This window comes from Hemiscyllium ocellatum, chromosome 30 (genome assembly GCF_020745735.1).
Source record: "Hemiscyllium ocellatum isolate sHemOce1 chromosome 30, sHemOce1.pat.X.cur, whole genome shotgun sequence".
NCBI lineage: Eukaryota > Metazoa > Chordata > Chondrichthyes > Orectolobiformes > Hemiscylliidae > Hemiscyllium > Hemiscyllium ocellatum.
This window is the reverse complement of record NC_083430.1, coordinates 47,674,400-47,697,871: the sequence shown is the minus strand read 5'-3', so window position 1 is coordinate 47,697,871 and position 23,472 is coordinate 47,674,400. Positions and strand designations below refer to the sequence as shown.

At 42.7% G+C, this 23,472-nt stretch overlaps 1 protein-coding gene across 2 annotated transcripts in view; it reads left to right on the top strand.

The window, feature by feature from the left end:
* The window catches only part of nkain1 (sodium/potassium transporting ATPase interacting 1), a 573,165-nt gene that overhangs the window by 336,508 nt on the left and 213,185 nt on the right, over positions 1-23,472 (top strand). For both annotated transcript variants that reach the window (XM_060847488.1, XM_060847489.1), the window contains exon 2: positions 9,147-9,284. In XM_060847488.1, the coding sequence (XP_060703471.1) occupies positions 9,147-9,284 (138 nt within the window). The remainder of the gene's footprint in view (positions 1-9,146; positions 9,285-23,472) is intronic.

Sequence of the window (23,472 nt, the reverse complement as noted above, 5' to 3'; positions counted from 1 at the left end):
TTCTTAAAGATACAGAAGTGGCTTTCAAAATTGAATTGAAGGCTCCAATGAAGTTAGGCAGAAAGAAAGAAATCTTAGTTACAGGTTAAGGGAGGTTTAACTTCCCAGGGACTGAAGGTAAGAATCATGTGACAGGATTTTGGATTTTAATAATTTTATGCTAATGAGCAAATTAAAACCAACATGGATAAAGTATTGATCAAACGTAAAAAATTATTAAAACATTGCTGATGCTGAAAATATGAAGCAAAAATGAAATTGCAGGAGAAACTCTACAGGTCTGGCAACATCTGTGCAGGTTAGTGTTTTGAATCCAGTGATTCTTCATCAGTCATTGAACTTGAAACATTAACTCTATTTCTCTCTCCACAGATGTCGCTAGACCTGCTGAGTTTCTCCAGCAAATTCTGTTTTTACTTATGAAAGGTGGTTGACCTGAAACATTAACACTCTTTCTCTCCAGATGGTAGATGACTTGCTAAAGGTTTCTCACATTTTTGTTCTGGTTACAAAGAAGGCTTCTCTCTGTACTGCAGCTGTTGGGTGATGCTAATCTATGTTCTTATCCTCATTTGTGCCCACAATACTGATGTCATTCATAATTGCAAAACCGTGAATGATGTACTTCCCTTGATTACCATTATGGAGGAGGAAACTAGGATAAGATATCTTGCAGTGGTTTAATGTAATACATCGTGGACTGTCTGGCCCCTGGCTCAATTATCTAGATCCTGTTGGTGACTAAGATTTTTTCAACATTCCAAAAGACAGACTTTCTTTTGCATTTTTAACTTCAAGCTTGTTGGAAAACATTAGCACCACTTAATTAACTGCAAGATACTTGCTTGGAATTAAATTAGATCACATAGAAACATGACATATCACACATTTCCTGTTTATTTTTGCTGTTTTACATTTTCAGGAAAGAAGTGGCAGAGATAGCATTTCAGGCAGAGGTGTTAAAATGGAGTGTCTAATTCAGTAGGTAATATGGCACCATATAAAAATAGCAGATGTCAGAGGAGAGGTACAAGTATGCAGAGAAACTCAGTAACTAAACAGAAATAGAGCTTAGCCTTTCATGTACCAACCTGATAAAGAACAACCAGTTGATCAAGAGAATGCAGAACATGCAGCGTTTTAAAGAAAGGGACCTTAGTTCTGTGGTTGACTGTTCAGTGGTTGATTACACTTTAAAACGGTTGGCAAGACCCAAGACAATAAAAGGAAAAGATGAATTATAGAGACCCTTCGGTCCAACTCGTCCATCTGACCAGATACCCTAAGTTAATCTGGTCCCATTGGCCAGCACTTGGCCCTATCCCTCCAAACCCTTCCTATTCATGTACCCATCCAGATGCCTTTTAAATGTTGTAATTGTACCAGCCTCCACCACTTCCTCTGGCAGCTTGAACCCTTTTAGTGAAGCTTCCTGAGCCTTTCCTCACAGTCAGTGAAGTCAAACCTGCTGTTATATTCTTATTGTCCTTCTCTGAGTGTTTTCCACTGACCACATCTTCAAATGGATCAGCAGCTACAGCTGGGTTTTGTGCCTAATGTGTAATCTCGCAAATATTTTACAGGTTGTTATATATTTCACACACTAATGTAGGGTTACATGGAACATTTGATATTGTAACAAGATGTTTGGTCCAACTGGTCTGTGGTAGTGTTTGTTATCGACATGGACCTTCACCTAACCTTATCTTCTGATTTATTTCCCTCTTATGTACTTATCTAACTTTCTCTTCAACGTATCTTTACTATTTATCTCAATCAGTCCTTGTGCTAGTAGTTCCACATTCTCATCACTCTCTCAGCAAACAATTTCTCCTGGATTCCCTTTTGCAATTCATTAATGACTGTCTTATATTTATGTCCCTCAGTTGTGGTCTCCTTCACATAAGCAAATATCTTTTGACCTAACCTATCAAACTCTTGCACTACCTTCAATATTTCTATCATAACATCCCTCAACTTCTCAAAACCCCTTCTGAGAGGAGTACCCTCTCAGTTCCAGTATCGTATTTGGAGTATTGTTTTGCCTTTCCTCTAGTGCCTCTATGTAGTAGACAAATATTCTGACCAATCTATGTGAGTTTAATATGATTCTTCTCGTTTTGTATTCTAATTCTCCCGAAAGGATCCTTGGTGCTTTATGCATATTTGAAGGTCTTGTTAACACCCATCACCCCTTTCTGTGATTTATGTTCCTGTCCTCCCTTTGCTATTCTACTCCATTACAGTTCCTATTTTCCAAGGAGTAATTACCTCTTTTTTTTAAATCAAATGGCACCATTTTTCATTGTTTACATAAACAGTTATTAGTCACCTATTTTATAGCTATATGCAGGTAGTCATGGTTTTCCTTCATTGTTCATGTGATGATGTCACCTGCCCAGAAGGTAGTGAAATAACTCGACAGAGGGCAGTATCCCGTTATATACACGGGCAGAGTACACGACACCAACCCAGCAAGCACAGAGCAGGCTCCTAGAGAGGACAGAACCTCTGACACTCCTGTTTATATCTGTCAGCCAGGACTCCCTGATTGGACCAGGTTAACAGCCCCAATCAGGGAACTCATATTCTGAGGTACACCTGGCTGACCTCATTCCAATCGTTAGAGTAGACTGATGCCCTAATGTCTTTACACACTGTGATCCAGTCAGCTAGAGCTTACCCATCCTTTGATTTAATTTTGATTTGGTTTATTGTTGATACATGTTCCTAAGTACAGTAAAAAGCTTTGTTCTGTGAGCAGTACAGGCAGATCATACCAAACAAGGACATACAGATCATAGGGTGCTTAGACAGAGCAAGGCATACAAGGTTATGGCTGCACAGGAGATGCACAAAAGCAAGATCAACATTAGATTTGAAATTAGAGCTATCCAGTTACCCATCTTGTCCTTTCTCACCCCTGCTTCCCTTTCCTACAATGTCTGTCAATCTTCCTGCGAGATATCTGTCTCTTTTTACTATCTGTTCCAATGATACAGGAATGAATTGCACTTTTTGCTCTTTGATGTTGCTCACTAAATCCCATTTTGTCTCCAGCTACTTCCATCACTTTCTGTATGTGTCAGAAATGTAAAATTCCTGTTGTGTGACCACATCATGAATATATTCCAATTATCAGTAATCTGTCTGTTTGCTGCCCATGTCTCTATGGCATGCAACATATTACATCTTCCTCAGTATTAAGCAGAAGGTCCACATTGGTGTGATCACCGAATTTCGGAATTTGTGCTTCCAATTACTGATATTATGATTGTCCTCTTACACCATGAATAGTGGCATGGGTTCATCAAAACACAATCGATTCCAGGATTTAGCTCACGGACATCAAACAGCTTTTACAGGGCATGCAGTCCTGTGTTCTGCACCCAGAGTTAATCTGTGAATTTTGAGCAGCAAATAATACATTATTAATCAATGACCCTCTTTGCAAATGATCCTCCACTTTCTGCTAACAATGTTGTGTACATTTCCTGAGTAGACCAGGAACATGGCTTAGAAGTTAATGATAATAATTGTTGTTAATTACAGAACACTTCATAATCAGTGGATTTTAGTGTAAAAAAGATTTTTGAGACAGGGTAGCATCTTAAATCAGAAGGGATAAACTTGTCAGCGAGTTGAAATCTCAGTAGTGTAGACACAAAACCTCAGTCAAGGAATGGATTTCAAAGATAGTGGATGAAAAATGAAAGAACTGCGGATGCTGGAAATCTGAAACAAAAACAGAAATTGCTGGAGAATCTCAGCAGCTGAAAATGTGTTGCTGGTCAAAGCACAGCAGGCCAGGCAGCATCTCAGGAATAGGGAATTCGACGTTTCGAGCATAAGCCCTTCATCAGGAATGCATTCCTGATGAAGGGCTTATGCTTGAAACGTCGAATTCCCTATTCCTGAGATGCTGCCTGGCCTGCTGTGCTTTGACCAGCAACACATTTTCAGCTGTGATCTCCAGCATCTGCAGACCTCATTTTTTACTCGGAGAATCTCAGCAGGTCTGGTAACATCTGTGGAGAGAAATTAGAGTTAATGTTTTGGGTCCAGTGACCCTTCCTCAGAACAAGGACAAGTTCTTGTTGATGAGATAAAGCACTCTTCACAGAATCGATCGCCAAAGGTGGAGATGCCTGAGGATGATCAAGAGCTGATTAGATTAGATTAGATTACTTACAGTGTGGAAACAGGCCCTTCGGCCCAACAAGTCCACACAGACCCACCAGAGCGCACCCACCCAGAACCAGTCCCCTACATTTACCCCTTTTCCTAACACTACGGGCATTTAGTATGACCAATTCACCTAACCTGCACATTTTTGGACTGTGGGAGGAAACCGGAGCACCTTGAGGAAACCCACGCAGACACGGGGAGAACGTGCAAACTCCACACATTCAGTTGCCTGAGGCGGGAATTGAACCTGGGTCTCTGGCGCTGTGAGGGTGATGTCTGCAGAAGACTGTGAGTTTCCAAACAGATGATCACAGATAACTCTAACCCCAACAACCTTGCAGGTCTCAGCACTAGTCACGACACCATGACATTGGCTGCCAAAGTCACTATGACCTGTTCTGAGGAAGGGTCACTGGACCCAGTCACAGAGTAGCTAAGACCAACAGTGTAGGTGTATTTAAAGAAAAGCTAAGTAAGTATCTGTTTGAGAAAGAAATTGAAGGAAAGGTTGATGAGGAGGTTTGTGAAGCATTAATGCTGGTAGAGACCAGTTGGGCCAAATGGCTTCCTAATTCTTTGTCTGTAGAATGTATAAGCTCATACCAACAAGACACAAAGTCTTTGTGACATTAAATGTGAAGCATTGAATCCTGCCACTTACCCATGTGAAGATACAGACAGAGAAAAAGATTCAGAGCAAAGGACAATAAAAATGACTCTGTTTTTAACTCAGTTACCTAAAAGAAAGACAAAACATGCCATTAATTTATCTTTTTACATTTATTCTTAGCTGTGACAATAAAGTCCAATCAACAACTGAACTGATTCTCTTTATCTGTCATTTTTGTGTTCTCCTGGCCATCTTGACAGGCCTGATGTATGGAACATTCACTTTTATTTGTGGCTTATATTCCTAATTTCTGAATCTTTGTGGACATGAATAACTCAAATACATTTCAGAGAAGGCTGGCTAAGTCACAGGGGAGGTCGTGCTGTCGATATCCTCTCAGCCAGAAGGTCCCACTCCTTGACCTGAGGGCCAGAGAAGGTTCAAAGCACAAATCTTTCCAATGTGCCCAGTGGTGGATGGTAAGAGTGGAAGAGTGTCCTGATCAGTGTATTCACCACAGGATGGTACTTATCAGTGTGACAGGCTGTTAATCATTCCAGGAAAGCTGAGCTGGGGGGACAATGTGAGCATATGTATTAGTCTGCCCCATGAGCCACTAGATGTCAGAAGGGGGAAAGGAATAGAAAGTGAAAATGCAGGGAATGAGTGCAAGAAGGCTCATCTGTTGTAAACCCACGTCACCTGTTTCTGTGGTGCAGAATTCAATGTAATTTCTTGACATGTTGTGCATGATGGATGCCCAGAATAGAACACAATTAAATTCCCTGACCCTGTCTTGATCTACACAGGAACTAAGAAGGAAGAGAACCCACAGGAATCCTCTGAGAGCCATTGTACTCAATCATTACCCAGGTACCTGTAAACTGCTCAAAACTCTGGGGAACAAGTGTCAGGAGGAGCAACAAATGGGCCTTAAGTCCTTTGCATATGGAGGATAAATAATTAATGTTTCAAGCGATGTCGTTCGAGTAATTTTTTAAGTTGTTGCTATTTTATTGATTCAGTGCAGATTTATTGCCAATATGCACCAAACAGCTGAGAGGATTTGTTGCCATGTGAAAAACAAGACTCCAAATGGCTCAATGAGTTGCTTTTAACTCGATGAGGTGTGTATATCATGTTCTATTTCCCAAGGCTCATTACAGTTCAGAAGGGCTACATTTCTACTTCATGGCTGTATCTCGTCCTTGTTTCAAGGCCAGTCGATGTTATTCACTGAAGGCTCAACTCCTGAAAACAGGTGCAGCAAATCAATCTGTGTTCATTTAGGAATGGACATTTCAACTGTCCTGTTAATGAGGACAAGTTACACTACAAGCAGCACAAGTATTCCCAAAGTCAATGGACTCATTCAGTTTTTTTTGTAAAGCTATCAGCAGCTGCTATTATGAATTTAATACCATTTGGCCATTTACTTAAACATTTTGACTCGTGAAGAAAGAAGACTGGAGACCTTTCCGCTGAGTCCTCAGCTAATGGGTATTCCGAAGCTGAGGAACGTCCCCTCATCTCTGTTTACTTGCTTCCAGAGTGTCTGCTGAATTGTCTGCCAGAGATCCTTGCACAGTGCCAAGTGCATGTTCCCGCTAAGAGGTCTCTTTTGTACTGAGCAATAACTTTGAAGTATTTTACCATGCAAATAATCAAGATCCAAAATAGCTGTTATGAAACATCCTTAAGTAATCATATTTCAACAATGTTGAGGATGAAAGGAATATTCTACTAAATCGAGACAACGAGAGATGAATGAGTACAGATGGCAGAGTCAATAAGAAGGCCATTAGCATGCTAAGGATTGAAATGGCATTGAGAAACAGCATAACTAAAGCTGCAACTGTTTCCCAAGGTCATCTGAACCTTGAGATGTGTTACCAGTTTAGAATATATTACACAGTGCATTATTGTAATATTTCTGAATATAATAGCTTTCACTACAATTTGTATTTTCCTGTTGGATTAGTTGATGGTGATAGAACCTTTGGAATTAGCAATAGTCAGAGAAGCAATACAGCCCTACAGAGTAACACAACAGTGACGCTGTAATTATTTTACAGGAATAAAGGTAAGGTTTCCATTGTCTTACCAGACCAGAGGCTATTGTCCCATGAGAAACCGATAACTGAGGGTCACAGGTGAGGGGAGAGGTTGAGAAGCAGCGTCCATGGTAACCTTAGCTGGTGTGGGAATTGAGCCCATGCTGTTGACTTCATGTTGCATCATAAACTGAGCATCCAGCCAACTGAGCTAACTGACCTTGTATGAGCAATCCTACCAATTTCTCATTCTGATTTAGATTAGATTACATACAGTGTGGAAACAGGCCCTTCGGCCCAACAAGTCCACACCGACCCGCCGAAGTGCAACCCACCCATACCCCTACATTTACCCCTTACCTAACACTACGGGCAATTTAGCATGGCCAATTCACCTGACCTGCACACCTTTGGACTGTGGGAGGAAACCGGAGCACCCGGAGGAAACCCACGCAGACACGGGGAGAACGTGCAAACTCCACACAGTCAGTCGTCTGAGTCGGGAATTGAATCCGGGTCTCAGGCGCTGTGAGACAGCAATGCTAACCATTGTGCCACCGTGCCACCATCTCATGCAGTGATGCGGATGAGATCTGTATTTGGGGTGAGCCTGTGGAATTCACTACTGCAGAGAGCCTTCATGGCCAAAGGATTTTATGATTTCAAAAGGGAGTTGAATATAACATCGCAGCTAAAAACTTTCAAAGGAGAAAAGCAAGAACAGACGATTGACTTGGATGATCGGCCATGATCGTATTGAGTGGTATACCATGCTCGAATGGTCCATTCCTGCTCCTATGTTCTATGTTTCTCTGTTTGTTGCAAGGAATTATTTATGAGCAAAGAACTGTGTTCATGAGAAAGTAGAAAGATCAGGGTGTGCCAGCCGGAGCACTGTGACCACAGAGAATTTCCATGTGATGAGCCCAGCTGAGTCGAAATATCTCTTAGTATTTTAACTGAGGGTTATGTGATGCAACCTCATTCCCATTGTATCAGACAGTTCATAACTGACATCATGAATAAGCTCCGCCCATCGGTTTCAGCTTGTTCTGCTGTAACGCACGTTTCGCCAATGCGATTGACAAATACAGGACACTGTTTTTAAAGTGCAATTGCATCACCAACACTTTAAGCGCTTTTTTATTATGCAATTTTTGTGTAGCGTGGGTTCGCACAAGAATGCAACTATGACATAATAGCAGAACTACCTGTACAAAGCACTGTTCCTGAGAGGAGCTAACTAGTGTTACAAATGTGTGTTTGCAGTTAGCAGTTCAGTTCTAGTCCATGTTGCGATGTAATACTTATTCTTCAGTGCAGCCTGTGATCTGACAAGTCTTTCGTGTAACTAGCTATGAAGTAATATGCCATAACCCTCTTCTGTTTTATGAAGACTGAGTTTCTCTTCTGCCAAAGACTGTGTGCGTGGGCATTCTTGCCTCCCAGTATCTGTAACTTACAGTGAGAGCAATTAGATGAATTAGTGACAGTGAGCTTACCCAAGCCATCTCAGTTCCAGTGGACAAGACCTTACTGGCAGAGTTGGATTTGAAAATACACCAAATTCTTCCTCGCATGCGTCTATACACAAGAATTATAAAAATGTCTTTGAGTCTGTGTTCAAAAAGTCAGATTTGAGAAAATTTTTGAAGACAAGTGAGCCGGAAAGGGGAAGACATTTAACCACATCGGGCACTGGAATCTCAGAAGTCTGTCATTGTTGTTATATTGAGAGGAGTTCACAATACAGAGTAAACCAGGTTGGATGGATGAGGAATGTGATCCAGAACAGAAGTCACCAGCAGTTGGTGGGTAACACCTTGGGGTGAATGCCAGAGACTAGGATACAAGGGGTTAATAATGGGCTCTTGCAGATCAGATTAATTTTCTGTCGAAGCTCTGAGTGTAACATTGCTGCTCTGTTTTACTTTGAACTGTGTGAATTTTCTTTGGCCACAGAATGAATCATGGAGCGGTTCTAATGACGACATTGTGTCTGATGGTGATACAAGTTAAATTCCTATCCTGACATGTCTGATCTGATTGGTTCAAACACCAAAGGAAGCCATGTACTTGGAATATTAGAGGGAAAGGAAAGAGGGAAGTTACTCAGATGATTTCCTTCCTTTTTCATTCTGAGAGCTGTGGATCCAGAGCATATTATTGCTAGCAGACATACAGGAGGGCAGAACTGCGACACACAGTGTGTTATTGTTGTAACTTGCTTTATGTTGATTCTGTAATGTCATGTATTATCACTGTCTGAAACATGCATTTCCATTATTTTTCAGGCAGCTACTTTGGAGAGACAGATCTTTGATTTTCTGGGCTATCAATGGGTTCCTATCCTGGCCAACTTTTTGTACATTATGGCAATCATCCTGGGTATCTTTGGAACCATCCAATACAGACCCAAATACTTAGTTATGGTAAGTGCGTCATTTGGCTTGTAACTGTTATAGAGTCATAGAAATGTACAGCACGGAAACAGACCTTTCGGTCCAACCCGTCCATGCCGACCAGATATCCCAACCCAATCTAGTCCCACCTGCCAGCTCTTGGCACATATCCCTCCAGATGCCTTTTAAATGTTGTAATTGTACCAGCCTCCACCACTTCCTCTGGGTAAAAACAAGGACGCAGATGCTTGAAACCAGAGTCCAGATTAGAGTGGTGCTAGAAACGCACAGCACGTCAGGCAGCAACTGAGGAGCAGAAAAATCAACATTTCAGGCAAAGCTGAAGGGCTTTTACCTGAAATGTCGATTTTCCTTCTCCTCGGATGCTGCCTGACGTGCTGTGCTGTTCCAGCACCACTCTAATCTAGACCCCACTACTTCCTCTGACAGCTCATTCCAAACACGTACCACCCTCTGCATGAAATAGTTGCCCCTTAGGTCCCTTTTATATCTTTCCCCTCTCACCCTAAACCTTTGCCCTGTAGTTCTGGACTCCCCGACCCCAGGGAAAAGATTTTGTCTATTTATCCTATCCATGCCCCTCATGATTTTATAAATCGCTATGGGGTTACCCCTCAGACTCTGACGCTCCAGGAAAAACAGCCCCAGCCTATTAATCTCTTTGTTTAGCTTAAATCCTCCAAGCCTGGCAACATCTTTGTAAATCTTTTATGAACCTTTTCAAGTTTCACAATATCCTTCCGATAGGAAGGAGACCAGAATTGCACGTAATATTCCAAGAGTGGTCTAACCAATGTCCTGTACAGCTGCAACATGACCTCCCAACTCCTGTACTCAATACTCTGACCAATAAAGGAAAGCATACCAAATGCCTTTTTCACTATCCTATCTACCTCCGACTCCACTTTCAAGGAGCTATGAACCTGCACTCCAAGGTGTCTTTGTTCATCAACACTCCCCAGAACCTTACCATTAAGTGTATAAGTCTTCCTCTGATCTGCCTTTCCAAAATGCAGCACCTCACATTTATCTGAATTAAACTCCATCTGCCACTTCTCAGCCCATTGGCCCATCTGGTCCAGATCCTGTTATAATCTGAGGTAATCGTTTTCACTGTCCACTATACCTCCAATTTTGGTGTCATCTGCAAAAATACTAACTTTACCTCCTATGTTCACATCCAAATCATTTATGTAAATGACAAAAAGTAGAGGACGCAGCGCCGATCCTTGTGACACTCCACTGGTCACAGGCCACCAATCTGAAAAGCAACCCTCCACCACCACCCTCTGTCTTCTACCTTCAAGCCAGTTCTGTATCCAAATGGCTAGTTCTCCTGTATTCCATGAACTCTAACCTTGCTAACCAGTTTCCCATGGGGAACTTGGTTGAATGCCTTACTGATTTCCATATAGATTACGTCCACCACTCTGCCCTCATCAATCCTCTTTGTTACTTCTTCAAAAAACTTAATCAAGTTCGTGAGACATGATTTCCCATGCACAAAACTGTGATGACTATCCCTAACCAGTCCTTGCCTTTCCAAATACATGTACATCCTGTCCCTCAGGATTCCCTCCAACAACTTGCCCACCACTGACATCAGGCTGACTGGTCTATAGTTCCCTAGCTTGTCCTTACTGCCCTTCTTAAACAGTGGCACCATGTTAGCCGACCTCCAGTCTTCTGGCACCTCACCTGTGACTATCGATGATTCAAATATCTCAGCAAGAGACCCAGCAATCACTTCTCTAGCATCCCACAGAGTTCTAGGGTGCCCCTGATCAGGTCCTGGGCATTTATCTACTTATATGGGTTTCAAGACATCCAGCACTTCCTCCTTTGTAATATGGACCCTTTTCAAGATGCACCATCTATATCGCTATATTCTATGTTTTCCATGTGCTTCTCTACAGTAAACACTGGTGCAAAATACTCATTTAGCATCTCCCCCATTTCCTGCGGCTCTACACAAAGGCCACCTTGCTGATCTTTGAAGGATCCTATTCTCTCCCTAGTTACCCTTTTGTCCTTAATGTATTTACAATAATGCTTTGGATTCTCCTTAACCTTATTTGCCAAAGCTATCTCATGTCCCCTTTTTGCCCTCCTTATTTCCCTCTTACGTATACTCCTACTGCCTTTATACTCTTCTAAGGATTCACTTGATCTCTCCTGTCAATACCTCATATATGCTTCCTTCTTTTTCTTAACCAAACCCTCAATTTCTCTAGTCGTCTTGCATTCCCTACACCTACCAGCTTTTCCTTTCACCCTAACAGGAATACACTTTCTCTGAATTCTCGTTATCTCATTTCTGAAGGCTTCCCATTTTCCCATCTCTTTACCTGCAAACATCTGCTCCCAATCAGCTTTTGAAAGTTCTTGACTAATACCATCAAAATTGGCCCTCCTCTAATTTAGAAACTCAGTTGTAAGATTTGATCTATCCTTTTCCATCACTATTTTAAAGCAAATAGAATTATGATCGCTGGCCCCAAAGTGCTCCCCCACTGGCACCTAAGTCACCTGGGAGGAGAAAGTGAGGACTGCAGATGCTGGAGATCAGAGCTGAAAATGTGTTGCTGGAAAAGCGCAGCAGATCAGGTAGCATCCAAAGAGCAGGAGAATCAACGTTTCGGGCATGAGCCCTTCTTCAGGAATGAGGAAAGTGTGTCCAGCAGGCTAAGATAAAAGGTAAGGAGGAGGGGCTTCAGCACCGCCATCCTAACCTGCAATCTTCTTCCTGACCTCTCTGTCCCCACCCCCACTCCGTCCTATCGCCCTCACTTTGACCTCCTTCCACCTATTGCATCTCCAACGTCCCTCCCCCAAGTCCCTCCTCCCTACCTTTTATCTTAGCCTGCTGGAGACACTTTCCTCATTCCTGAAGAAGGGCTCATGCCCGAAACGTCAATTCTCCTGCTGTTTGGATGCTGCCTGACCTGTTACGCTTTTCCAGCAACACATTTTCACCTAAGTCACCTGCCCTGCCTTATTTCCCAAGAGTAGGTCACATTTTGCACCTTCTCTAGTAGGTACATCCACATACTGAATCAGAACATCTTCTTGTGCACACTTAACAAATTCCTGTCCATCTAAACCTTTAACACTATGGCAGTTCCAGTCTATGTTTGGAAAGTTAAAATCCCCTATCATAACCACCCTATTATTCTTACAGATCGCTGAAATCTCCTTACAAATTTGTTTCTCAATTTCCCTCTGACTATTAGGGGGTATATAATACAATCCCAATTAGGTGATCAACCCTTTCTTATTTCTCAGTTCCATCCAAATAACTTCCTTGGATGCATTCCCAGGATGAATTCCCAGTTAAAATTTCAAAACCCACTGATGTTTCTCCAGCAATTTCTGTGTTTGTGTGAGAGATTTAGGAAGTTTCCTGTGCCAATAAATTAAAGACACCAGCATGAAAGAAAACCAGAAAAAGTAGTCGAGGTTGGGGTAAGAACGTAAAAACGCCAGCATGATGTTAATGCACTCTTACATTAAAGTTCAACAGCTCTCGAGTGTTAGACTTGCTAATATGGCTTGTTCGGGTCATCACCGTGGTAACAAGCATCTCAGGAAGTCACTCACTGTTGGCTGTGAATTCTGCACAGAGCAAAGCCCATTTGTTTTCCCAATCCAATGCAGCAAATCTAAGTGTATAAATACCAGTGTGTACTTTTCATTCATTCAGGGTTGGCTTTTCTGCTAGTTACTCTATGAAATATCTCCATACTGAAGTGGATCCTTTAACTGAATTGCTAATTTAACACAGCTGCCAACTATTTGTTGGTGCCAGAACCTTATTTTGTTAGAATATAAACCAGTGTATTTGAAAAGTCTTAAATGGCTTGCTTTGAAATGGAAGTCCATGTGCTCAGATACTGCCCCCAAGAGCTCGGCATTGGAGGACTGAATAGTTGTATAGTGCCTCAGGGGTACATTACACTCAGCACCTTCAGCAGTGACCCACTGGATACTCGCTGTTTAATGTGGCTGTATTCAGGCCACCTGCCTATGGGATAATGCTGGGATTTAATATTGCTGCCTCTATGGGTCTTACTATCAAAACAAAGAAATGAAGGGTATCTTATTGGGCAATGGAGCAGTTGAAAAGACTGTAATTAACTGTATAGTTTCAATTCTAGTGGAGCAAGCACTATCACTGACATTGAAACAAAAGCAATATCGCTGACAATCTCAAATAAAAACAGAAATTGCCAGAACTACCCAGCACCCTTGGAAGATCAGATTGCATGGGGGAGAAACCAAGAGAATGTTTCAAGGCAGTGACAAAAAAATTATCCTACTTCAATGTTAACTCTGACACTGATTTTATACATTCTCATCATATTCTTGAAGGAAGCTGCTCCAAGGGATTTAGTGATTTCAGTTTCGTAGGTTTTCCCTCTCCCAGTGACAACCGAAACTGGGGCCAGGTCAGGGGGATCACCTGGCATTCGGCAGCAGTAATGTCAGTAAATGGGTCAGCAATAGTGGTATGCTTACCCAGTAACTTTTCAATGTGAATTATTCCATGGGATGTGGGTTTGGTGGCAAGGCCAACATTCATTTTCTGTCCCTAATTGCCCTTGATCTGAGAACTTTACTCGACCATTTCAGAGCACTACTTCAGAGTGGCAAGGTGGCTCAATGGTTAGCACTGCTGCCTCGCTATACTAGGGACCTGGGTTCAATCCCAGCCTTGGGTGACTGTTTGTGTGGCGTTTGCTCTGGTTTTCACTCCCTGTGCAAGTTAAGTGGATTGGCCATGCTGTCAAGGGACATACAGGCTAGGTGGAATAACCATGGGAAATACAGCATTACAGGGATGGGATGCTGTTCAGAGGGTCAGTATGGGTGGATGCCTGCTTCCACACTGTAGGGATTCTATTACATTCAATATCATGTGAGCATGTGATGCCAACTCCTATCAGAATGGAGAGCTGCCACCATCCCTATTTCTGGCAAAGTGTACAGTGTCTTCTTTTGCTTACGTGGTAGAGGGAAATGATTAGATCGTCTCATAAGAAGGGGCTCCTATCTTAAATAAGATGTAGGTTATTGCATGACGGCAGTCTTCCACTCACACCAATACAGACAGACATCCTAAAAACTGAAATAAAGCTCAATAATTATATTAACACAATAATTGTTTTTAAACATATATAGAACTTATTATTGTGGAATTTGGCATTTCACAGATATGGAATTAGTTTATCAGGACCAATCATTCTGAAATTAGTGATTCATTTGGATGTCAATTACATTACACTTGATATGCTAAGATACAGCTACCTTAAGGGTTCTTACATGAAGAATAATGGTGTAGAATAGAATATTCTCACCAGCTGCTGTTTGCAAAGGAGTTAGCAGTACATCCAGTGGAGGAGAGTGAACTCACTATCAACAGCTTCTGGATTTCCATGTCATTCTGTGCATGTATGGACTCCATTGATGTTGGAGCAGAAAAAGGCTATTCAGCCCATCGAGTTTGCTCTGCTGTATGATGAGATCACAGATGATTTGATAATCCTCAACTCCAGTTTTCTGCCTTTTCTCCATAACCCTTGATTCTGAACCTAATGTCATTGCCAGCACAAAATCCAAGCCTCCGTTTTCATAGAACAGTACAGGCCCTTTGGCCTCGACGTTGTGCTGGCTTTCTATCCTACTCTAAGATCAAACTACTCTGCATACCCTTCATTTTACTATCATCCATGTGCCTATCCAAGAGTCGCTTAAATGCCCTTAATGTCTCTGACTCTACTACCACTGCTGGCAGTGCGTTCCACACACACCCACCACTCTCTGTGTAAAGAACCTACCTCCTACATCTCCCCTCAACCTTCCTCCAATCACTTTAAAATTATGCCCTCACATGATAGCCATTTCTGCCCTGGGAAAAAAAAGTCTCTGACTAATCACTCTATTTACCTCTTTACACAGAGGGAGCTTGACCTGCTGAGAGTTTTAATTGATCCTGTAGTTTGTATTGCCTTATTCTTGGGAAGAAACCAACTTGTACATATATTCTATTCTTCAATATAGAGTCCACTGAGATACTCTTGAGAGAAGGATAAGAACTTGCAAACAGTGTAAGCCTCAATAAAAAAAATACTGAGTAACCTAATAACAGTAACAAAAACAGGAATTGCTAGAAAAACTCAGCAAGTCTGGCAACATCTGTGGAGAGAAAGTAGTGTTAACATTTTGGGTCCAGTGACCCTTCTTTTTAAGTTCTGTTTTTGTTTCTGATTTCCAGCATCCGCTGTTCTTTCAGTCCTTTAATATAATAAGAGTGCTGGATCACAGCAGTAACAGAGGCTTGAATACTAGAGATGGCTATCTCCATGCAAGAGTCAATGAATGGCTCAGTAAGCCCCAGCAACAGTGGAGAAATTGATAACAGTTTAACTCCACTAATGCTCTGTTAAGTGGATGGCAGAATTGAGATGAGCAGGTTGCTTAGTCTCAGCTGTGGCACAATTGGTAGCAACCTGGTTCTGTAGTTAAGAGGTTCTGGGTTGTCATCCCATTTTAGGTCTTAAGCACAAAAATCAAAGGTTGACACTACAGTGCAGTATTGAGACAGTCCTGCGCTGTCAGAAGTGTAACCTTTTCTTGAAAAAGGTGTTCAACGGAGATCCTGTCGCCCCATGAGGTGGATGTAAAAAAGTCCAATGCAATATTTTGTAGGAGTGGAACTACCCCTGGTGTCCTGATCAATATTTATCCCTCAATCACTTACACAGAAAACAGATGACCCAATCAGTATCGCGCTTCAGTTTTGGGCTCTTTCTGTACACAAATTGACTGCCACAATTCCTGTGTTGAAAATCTGGCTAGGCTTCAAAATTATCTCAATAGCTATCAAAGGCTTTGAACTGTATAATGGGACTGAAAGGAGCTGTTATAATGGCAAGTCTTTCATTTCTCTGTAGTATTTTGTAGGAATGTTATTGAATCATATTTTTGTTCAATAGGAAGTTCTTGATTTTATTTCATCAAGACTTTTTGTAATTTATCATCAATAACGGTGACTGAAAACATCATGTTATTGAATGTACTTTTCAGTGACTCTGCTCATTTACTGGCCCTTGGGAAAAGGGATGGGAGATACTTTCAAATTAATCATTCGCTGATGCAGGTTTAATTCCAGCCTTGGATGACTGTCTGGGTAGAGTTTGCACATTCTCCCTGTATCTGCGTGGGCTCGCTCTGGTTTCCTCCCACAATCCAAAGATGTGCAGGTCAGATGGCTTGGCCATGCCCATGGTGTTAGGTCAATTAGTCAGAGGGAAGTGGGTCACCCTTCAGAGGGTTGGTTGGACCGAAGGGCCTGCTTCCACACTGTAGGGAATCTAATCTATTCCATTGGCATCACACACACACGCAGGGTTTGAGTTTGGGCGATGGAGTAAAACCAGTCATCCCAAAAATGAGGAGAAACGCAGAACTGGTTGTCAACTGTCATTCAAATTCATTCAGAGCCAAGATCGACCCTCTCAGGATTGTGCAGGATTGACACAACAATGACTGGAGCAAAAATAAAATTTAAATGTATAAAAATAAAAGGTGGAAATTGAGTTCAAAATTGTTAAAATGTACAAGCATTAGAAAATTAATCTATTGTTGAGGCTTATGCCAAGTGGATGACTGCCATTGCTCCAAGTTCTGCCTCTTCAATAACACTGGGGTCAGATATCGAGTCAATCTATTCAAAGGATATCTTTAATGCACTCAGAAGCCTGCTGCCCTATCCTTCTGAATAGAACCCTGTGTTTACATCCCTAGAAATGGCACTGTAGTCTTTGCTGCTGATGATGAGAAAACTCTGCTGGCTTGAACACAATCAAAGACTTGTTCAAGGTCAATCGAAAAGCTTCTAAAAATAAATTAAGAATAGAGAAGACTGTTGTGGCCATCACACCTTCGCAGACGAGTTGTACGTCAGAATGTAAACTTCACTTGTTTCTTCCTGCCCCAGAAAGGAGGCAACTTGCCGTGTGCATCGTGTTTTTAATAGGAGAGGCTTAGAACAGGCGGAAGGGTGAAATGCTGCCAGTGTCAGATTGGACATCCATTTACAAACTGCCCATTAAAGTCACTGTCCATTCTACACCCTGCCCATTAAAGTCACTGTCCATTCTATACCCTGCCCATTAAAGTCACTGTCCATTCTATACCCTGCCCATTGTAGTCACTGTCCATTCTACAGCCTGCTCATTACAGTAACTGTCCAGTCTACACCTTGCCCATTATAGTCACTGTCCATTCTACACCTTGCCCATTACACTCACTGTGCTTGGATGCTGCCTGACCTGCTGCGCTTTTCCAGCAACACATTTCCAGCTCTGATCTCCATAATCTGCAGTCCTCACTTTCTCCATTACAGTCACTGTCTATTCTACACCCTGCCCATTACAGGCACTGTCCATTCTACACACTGCCCAGTATAGTCACTGTCCATTCTACACCCTGCCCATTACAGTCACTGTCCATTCTACACCTTGCCCATTATAGTCACTGTCCATACTACACCCTGCCCATTACTTTCATTGTCCATTTACAAACTGCCTATTATAGTCACTGCTCATTCTCCACACAGCCCATTATAGTCACTGTCCATTCTACCCCCTGCCCATTATAGTCACTGTCCATTCTACACCCTGCCCATTACAGTCACTGTGCTTGGATGCTGCCTGACTTGCTGCGCTTTTCCAGCAACACAATTTCAGCTCTGATCTCCAGCATCTGCTGTCCTCACATTCTCCATTACAGTCACTGTCCATTCTACACACTGACCATTACAGTCACTGTCCATGCTACACCCAGCCCATTATAGTGACTGTCCATTCTACATTCAGCCCATTATAATCACTGTCCATTCTACACACTGCCCATTACAGTCACTGTCCATTTACAAACTGCCCATTATGGTCACTGTCCATTCTACACCCTGCTCACAATTGGCACTGTCCATTTTACATACTGCCAATTATAGGCACTGTCCATTCTACACACAGCCCATTACAGTCACTGTCTATTCTACACCCTGCCCATTACAGTCACTGTCCATTCTCCACGCAGCCCATCGTAGTCACTGTCCATTCTACACACAGCCCATTATAGTCACTGTCCACTCTACACACAGCCCATTATAGTCACTGCCCATTCTCCACACAGACCATTACAGTCATTGTCCATTCTACACCCTGACCATTATAGTCACTGCCCATTCTCACGCAGCCCATGACAGTCACTATCCATTCTACACCCTGCCCATTTCATTCATTGTCCATTCTACACCCTGACCATTATAGTCACTGTCCATTCTACACCCTGCCCATTACAGTCACTGTCCATTCTACACCCTGCCCATTATAGTCACTGTCCATTCTACACCCTGCCCATTATAGTCACTGTCCATTCTACACACTGTCCTTTATGGTCACTGTCCATTTACAAATTGCCCATTATAATCACTGCCCATTCTCCACACAGTCGATTATAGTCACTGTCCATTCTACACCCTGCTCACTATTGGCACTGTCCATTTTACATACTGCAGATTATAGGCACTGTCCATTCTACACACAGCCCATTATCGTCATTGTCCATTCTACACACAGCCCATTATAGTCACTGTCCACTCTACACACAGCCCATTATAGTCACTGCCCATTCTCCACACAGACCATTACAGTCATTGTCCATTCTACACCCTGACCATTATAGTCACTGCCCATTCTCACGCAGCCCATGACAGTCACTATCCATTCTACACCCTGCCCATTTCATTCATTGTCCATTCTACACCCTGACCATTATAGTCACTGTCCATTCTACACCCTGCCCATTACAGTCACTGTCCATTCTACACCCTGCCCATTATAGTCACTGTCCATTCTACACCCTGCCCATTATAGTCACTGTCCATTCTACACACTGTCCTTTATGGTCACTGTCCATTTACAAATTGCCCATTATAATCACTGCCCATTCTCCACACAGTCGATTATAGTCACTGTCCATTCTACACCCTGCTCACTATTGGCACTGTCCATTTTACATACTGCAGATTATAGGCACTGTCCATTCTACACACAGCCCATTATCGTCATTGTCCATTCTACACACAGCCCATTATAGTCACTGTCCACTCTACACACAGCCCATTATAGTCACTGCCCATTCTCCACACAGACCATTACAGTCATTGTCCATTCTACACCCTGACCATTATAGTCACTGCCCATTCTCACGCAGCCCATGACAGTCACTATCCATTCTACACCCTGCCCATTTCATTCATTGTCCATTCTACACCCTGACCATTATAGTCACTGTCCATTCTACACCCTGCCCATTACAGTCACTGTCCATTCTACACCCTGCCCATTATAGTCACTGTCCATTCTACACCCTGCCCATTATAGTCACTGTCCATTCTACACACTGTCCTTTATGGTCACTGTCCATTTACAAATTGCCCATTATAATCACTGCCCATTCTCCACACAGTCGATTATAGTCACTGTCCATTCTACACCCTGCTCACTATTGGCACTGTCCATTTTACATACTGCAGATTATAGGCACTGTCCATTCTACACACAGCCCATTATCGTCATTGTCCATTCTACACACAGCCCATTATAGTCACTGCCCATTCTCCACGCAGCCCATGACCGTCACTGTCCATTCTACACCCTGCTCATTATAAGCACTATCCATTCTACACCCTGCCCATTACAGTCACTGTCCATTCTACACACAGCCCATTATAGTCACTCTCTATTTTACACCCTGCCCATTATAGTCACTGTCCATTCTACACCCTGCCTATTACACTCACTGTCCATTCTACACACTGTCTATTATAGTCACTGTCCATTCAACACCCTGCCTATTACACTCACTGTCCATTCTACAAACTGCCCATTATAGTCACTGCCCATTCTCCATGCAGCCCATGACAGTCACTGTCCATTCTACACCCTGCTCATTATAGGCACTATCCATTCTACACCCTGCCCATTTTAGGCAGTGTCAATTCTCCAACCTGCCCATTACAGTCACTGTCCATTCTACACCCTGACCATTACATTCATTGTCCATTCTACACCCTGACCATTATAGTCACTGTCCATTCTACACCCTGACCATTATAGTCACTGCCCATTCTCCACACAGTCGATTATAGTCACTGTCCAGTCTACACCCTGCCCATTATAATCACTGACCATTCTACACCCTGCCCATTACAGTCCCTGTCCATTCTACACCTTGCCCATTATACTCACTGTCCATTCTAAAAACTACCCATTATAGTCACTATCCATTTACAAACTGCCCATTATAATCACTGCCCATTCTCCACGCAGCCCATTATAGTCACTGTCCATTCTACACACTGTCCTTTATGGTCACTGTCCATTTACAAACTGCCCATTATAGTCACTGCCCATTCTCCACACAGTCGATTATAGTCACTGTCCAGTCTACACCCTGCCCATTACAGTCACTGTCCATTCTACACCCTGCCCATTATAATCACTGACCATTCTAAACCCTGCCCATTATTGTCACTGTGCATTCTACACCCAGCCCATTATGGTCACTGTCCATTCTACACAGAGCCCATTATAGTCACTGTCCATTCTACACCATGCCCATTATAGTCACTGTCCATTCTACACCCTGCTCATTATAGTCACTGTCCATTCTACACCTTGCCCATTATAGTCACTATCCACTCTACACCCTGCTCACTATTGGCACTGTCCATTTTACATACTGCAGATTATAGGCACTGTCCATTCTACACACAGCCCATTATCGTCACTGTCCATCCTCCACCATGCCCATTAAAAGCACTGTCCATTCTCCACTCATCCCATTATAAGCACTATCCATTCTCCACACAGCCCATTACAGTCACTGTCCATTCTACAACCTGCCCATTACAGTCACTGTCCATTCTACACACAGCCCATTATAATCACTGACCATTCTAAACCCTGCCTATTATAATCACTGTCCATTCTACACCCTGCCCATTATAGTCACTGTCCATTCTACACACAGCCCATTACAGTCCCTGTCCATTCTACACCCTGCCCATTATACTCACTGTCCATTCTAAAAACTACCCATTATAGTCACTATCCATTTACAAACTGCCCATTATAATCACTGCCCATTCTCCACACAGTTGATTATAGTCACTGTCCAGTCTACACCCTGCCCATTATAATCACTGACCATTCTAAACCCTGCCTATTATAGTCACTGTCCATTCTACACACTGCCCATTATAGTCACTGTCCATTCTACACCCAGCCCATTATGGTCACTGTCCTTTCTACACCATGCCCATTATAGTCACTGTCCATTCTACACCCTGCTCATTATATTCACTGTCCATTTTACGCCCTGCTCACTATTGGCACTGTCCATTTTACATACTGCAGATTATAGGCACTGTCCATTCTACACACAGCCCATTATCGTCACTGTCCATTCTCCACCATGGCCATTAAAAGCACTGTCCATTCTCCACTCAGCCCATTATAATCACTATCCATTCTCCACACAGCCCATTACAGTCACTGTCCATTCTACACCCTGCCCATTACAGTCACTGTCCATTCTACACACAGCCCATTATAGTCACTGTCTATTTTACACCCTGCCCATTATAGTCGCTGTCTATTCTCCACCCTGCCTATTACACTCACTGTCCATTCTACACTCTGTCTATTATAGTCACTGTTCATTTACAAACTGCCCATTATAGTCACTGCCCATTCTCCACGCAGCCCATGACAGTCACTGTCCATTCTACACCCTGCTCATTATAGGCACTATCCATTCTACACCCTGCCCATTTTAGGCAGTGTCAATTCTCCAACCTGCCCATTACAGTCACTGTCCATTCTACACCCTGACCATTACAGTCACTGTCCATTCTACACACTGTCTTTTATGGTCACTCTCCATTTACAAACTGCCCATTATAGTCACTGCCCATTCTCCACACAGTCGATTATAGTCACTGTACAGTCTACACCCTGCCCATTATAATCACTGACCATTCTACACCCTGCCCATTACAGTCACTGTCCATTCTACACCCTGCCCATTATAGTCGCTGTCTATTCTACACCCTGCCTATTACACTCACTGTCCATTCTACACACTGTCTATTATAGTCACTGTTCATTTACAAACTGCTCATTATAATCACTGCCCATTTTCCACGCAGCCCATGACCATCACTGTCCATTCTACACCCTGCTCATTATAAGCACTATCCATTCTACACCCTGCCCATTACAGTCACTGTCCATTCTACACACTGTCTATTATAGTCACTGTTCATTTACAAACTGCCCATTATAGTCAATTCCCATTCTCCACGCAGCCCATGACAGTCACTGTCCATTCTACACCCTGCTCATTATAGGCACTATCCATTCTACACCCTGCCCATTACAGTCACTGTCCATTCTACACCCTGCCCATTATAGTCACTGCCCATTCTAAAAACTACCCATTATAGTCACTATCCATTTACAAACTGCCCATTATAATCACTGCCCATTCTCCACGCAGTTGATTATAGTCACTGTCCAGTCTACACCCTGCCCATTATAATCACTGACCATTCTAAACCCTGCCTATTATAGTCACTGTCCATTCTACACACTGCCCATTATAGTCACTGTCCATTCTACACCCAGCCCATTATAGTCACTGTCCTTTCTACACACAGCCCATTATGCTCACTGTCCTTTCTACACCATGCTCATTATATTCACTGTCCATTTTACACCCTGCTCACTATTGGCACTGTCCATTTTACATACTGCAGATTATAGGCACTGTCCATTCTACACACAGCCCATTATCGTCACTGTCCATTCTCCACCATGGCCATTAAAAGCACTTTCCATTCTCCACTCAGCCCATTATAGGCACTATCCATTCTCCACACAGCCCATTACAGTCACTGTCCATTCTACACCCTGCCCATTACAGTCACTGTCCATTCTCCACCATGCCCATTATAGTCACTGCCCATTCTCCACGCAGCCCATGACCGTCACTGTCCATTCTACACCCTGCTCACCCTGCCCATTATAGTCACTGTCCATTCTACACCCTGCCCATTATAGTC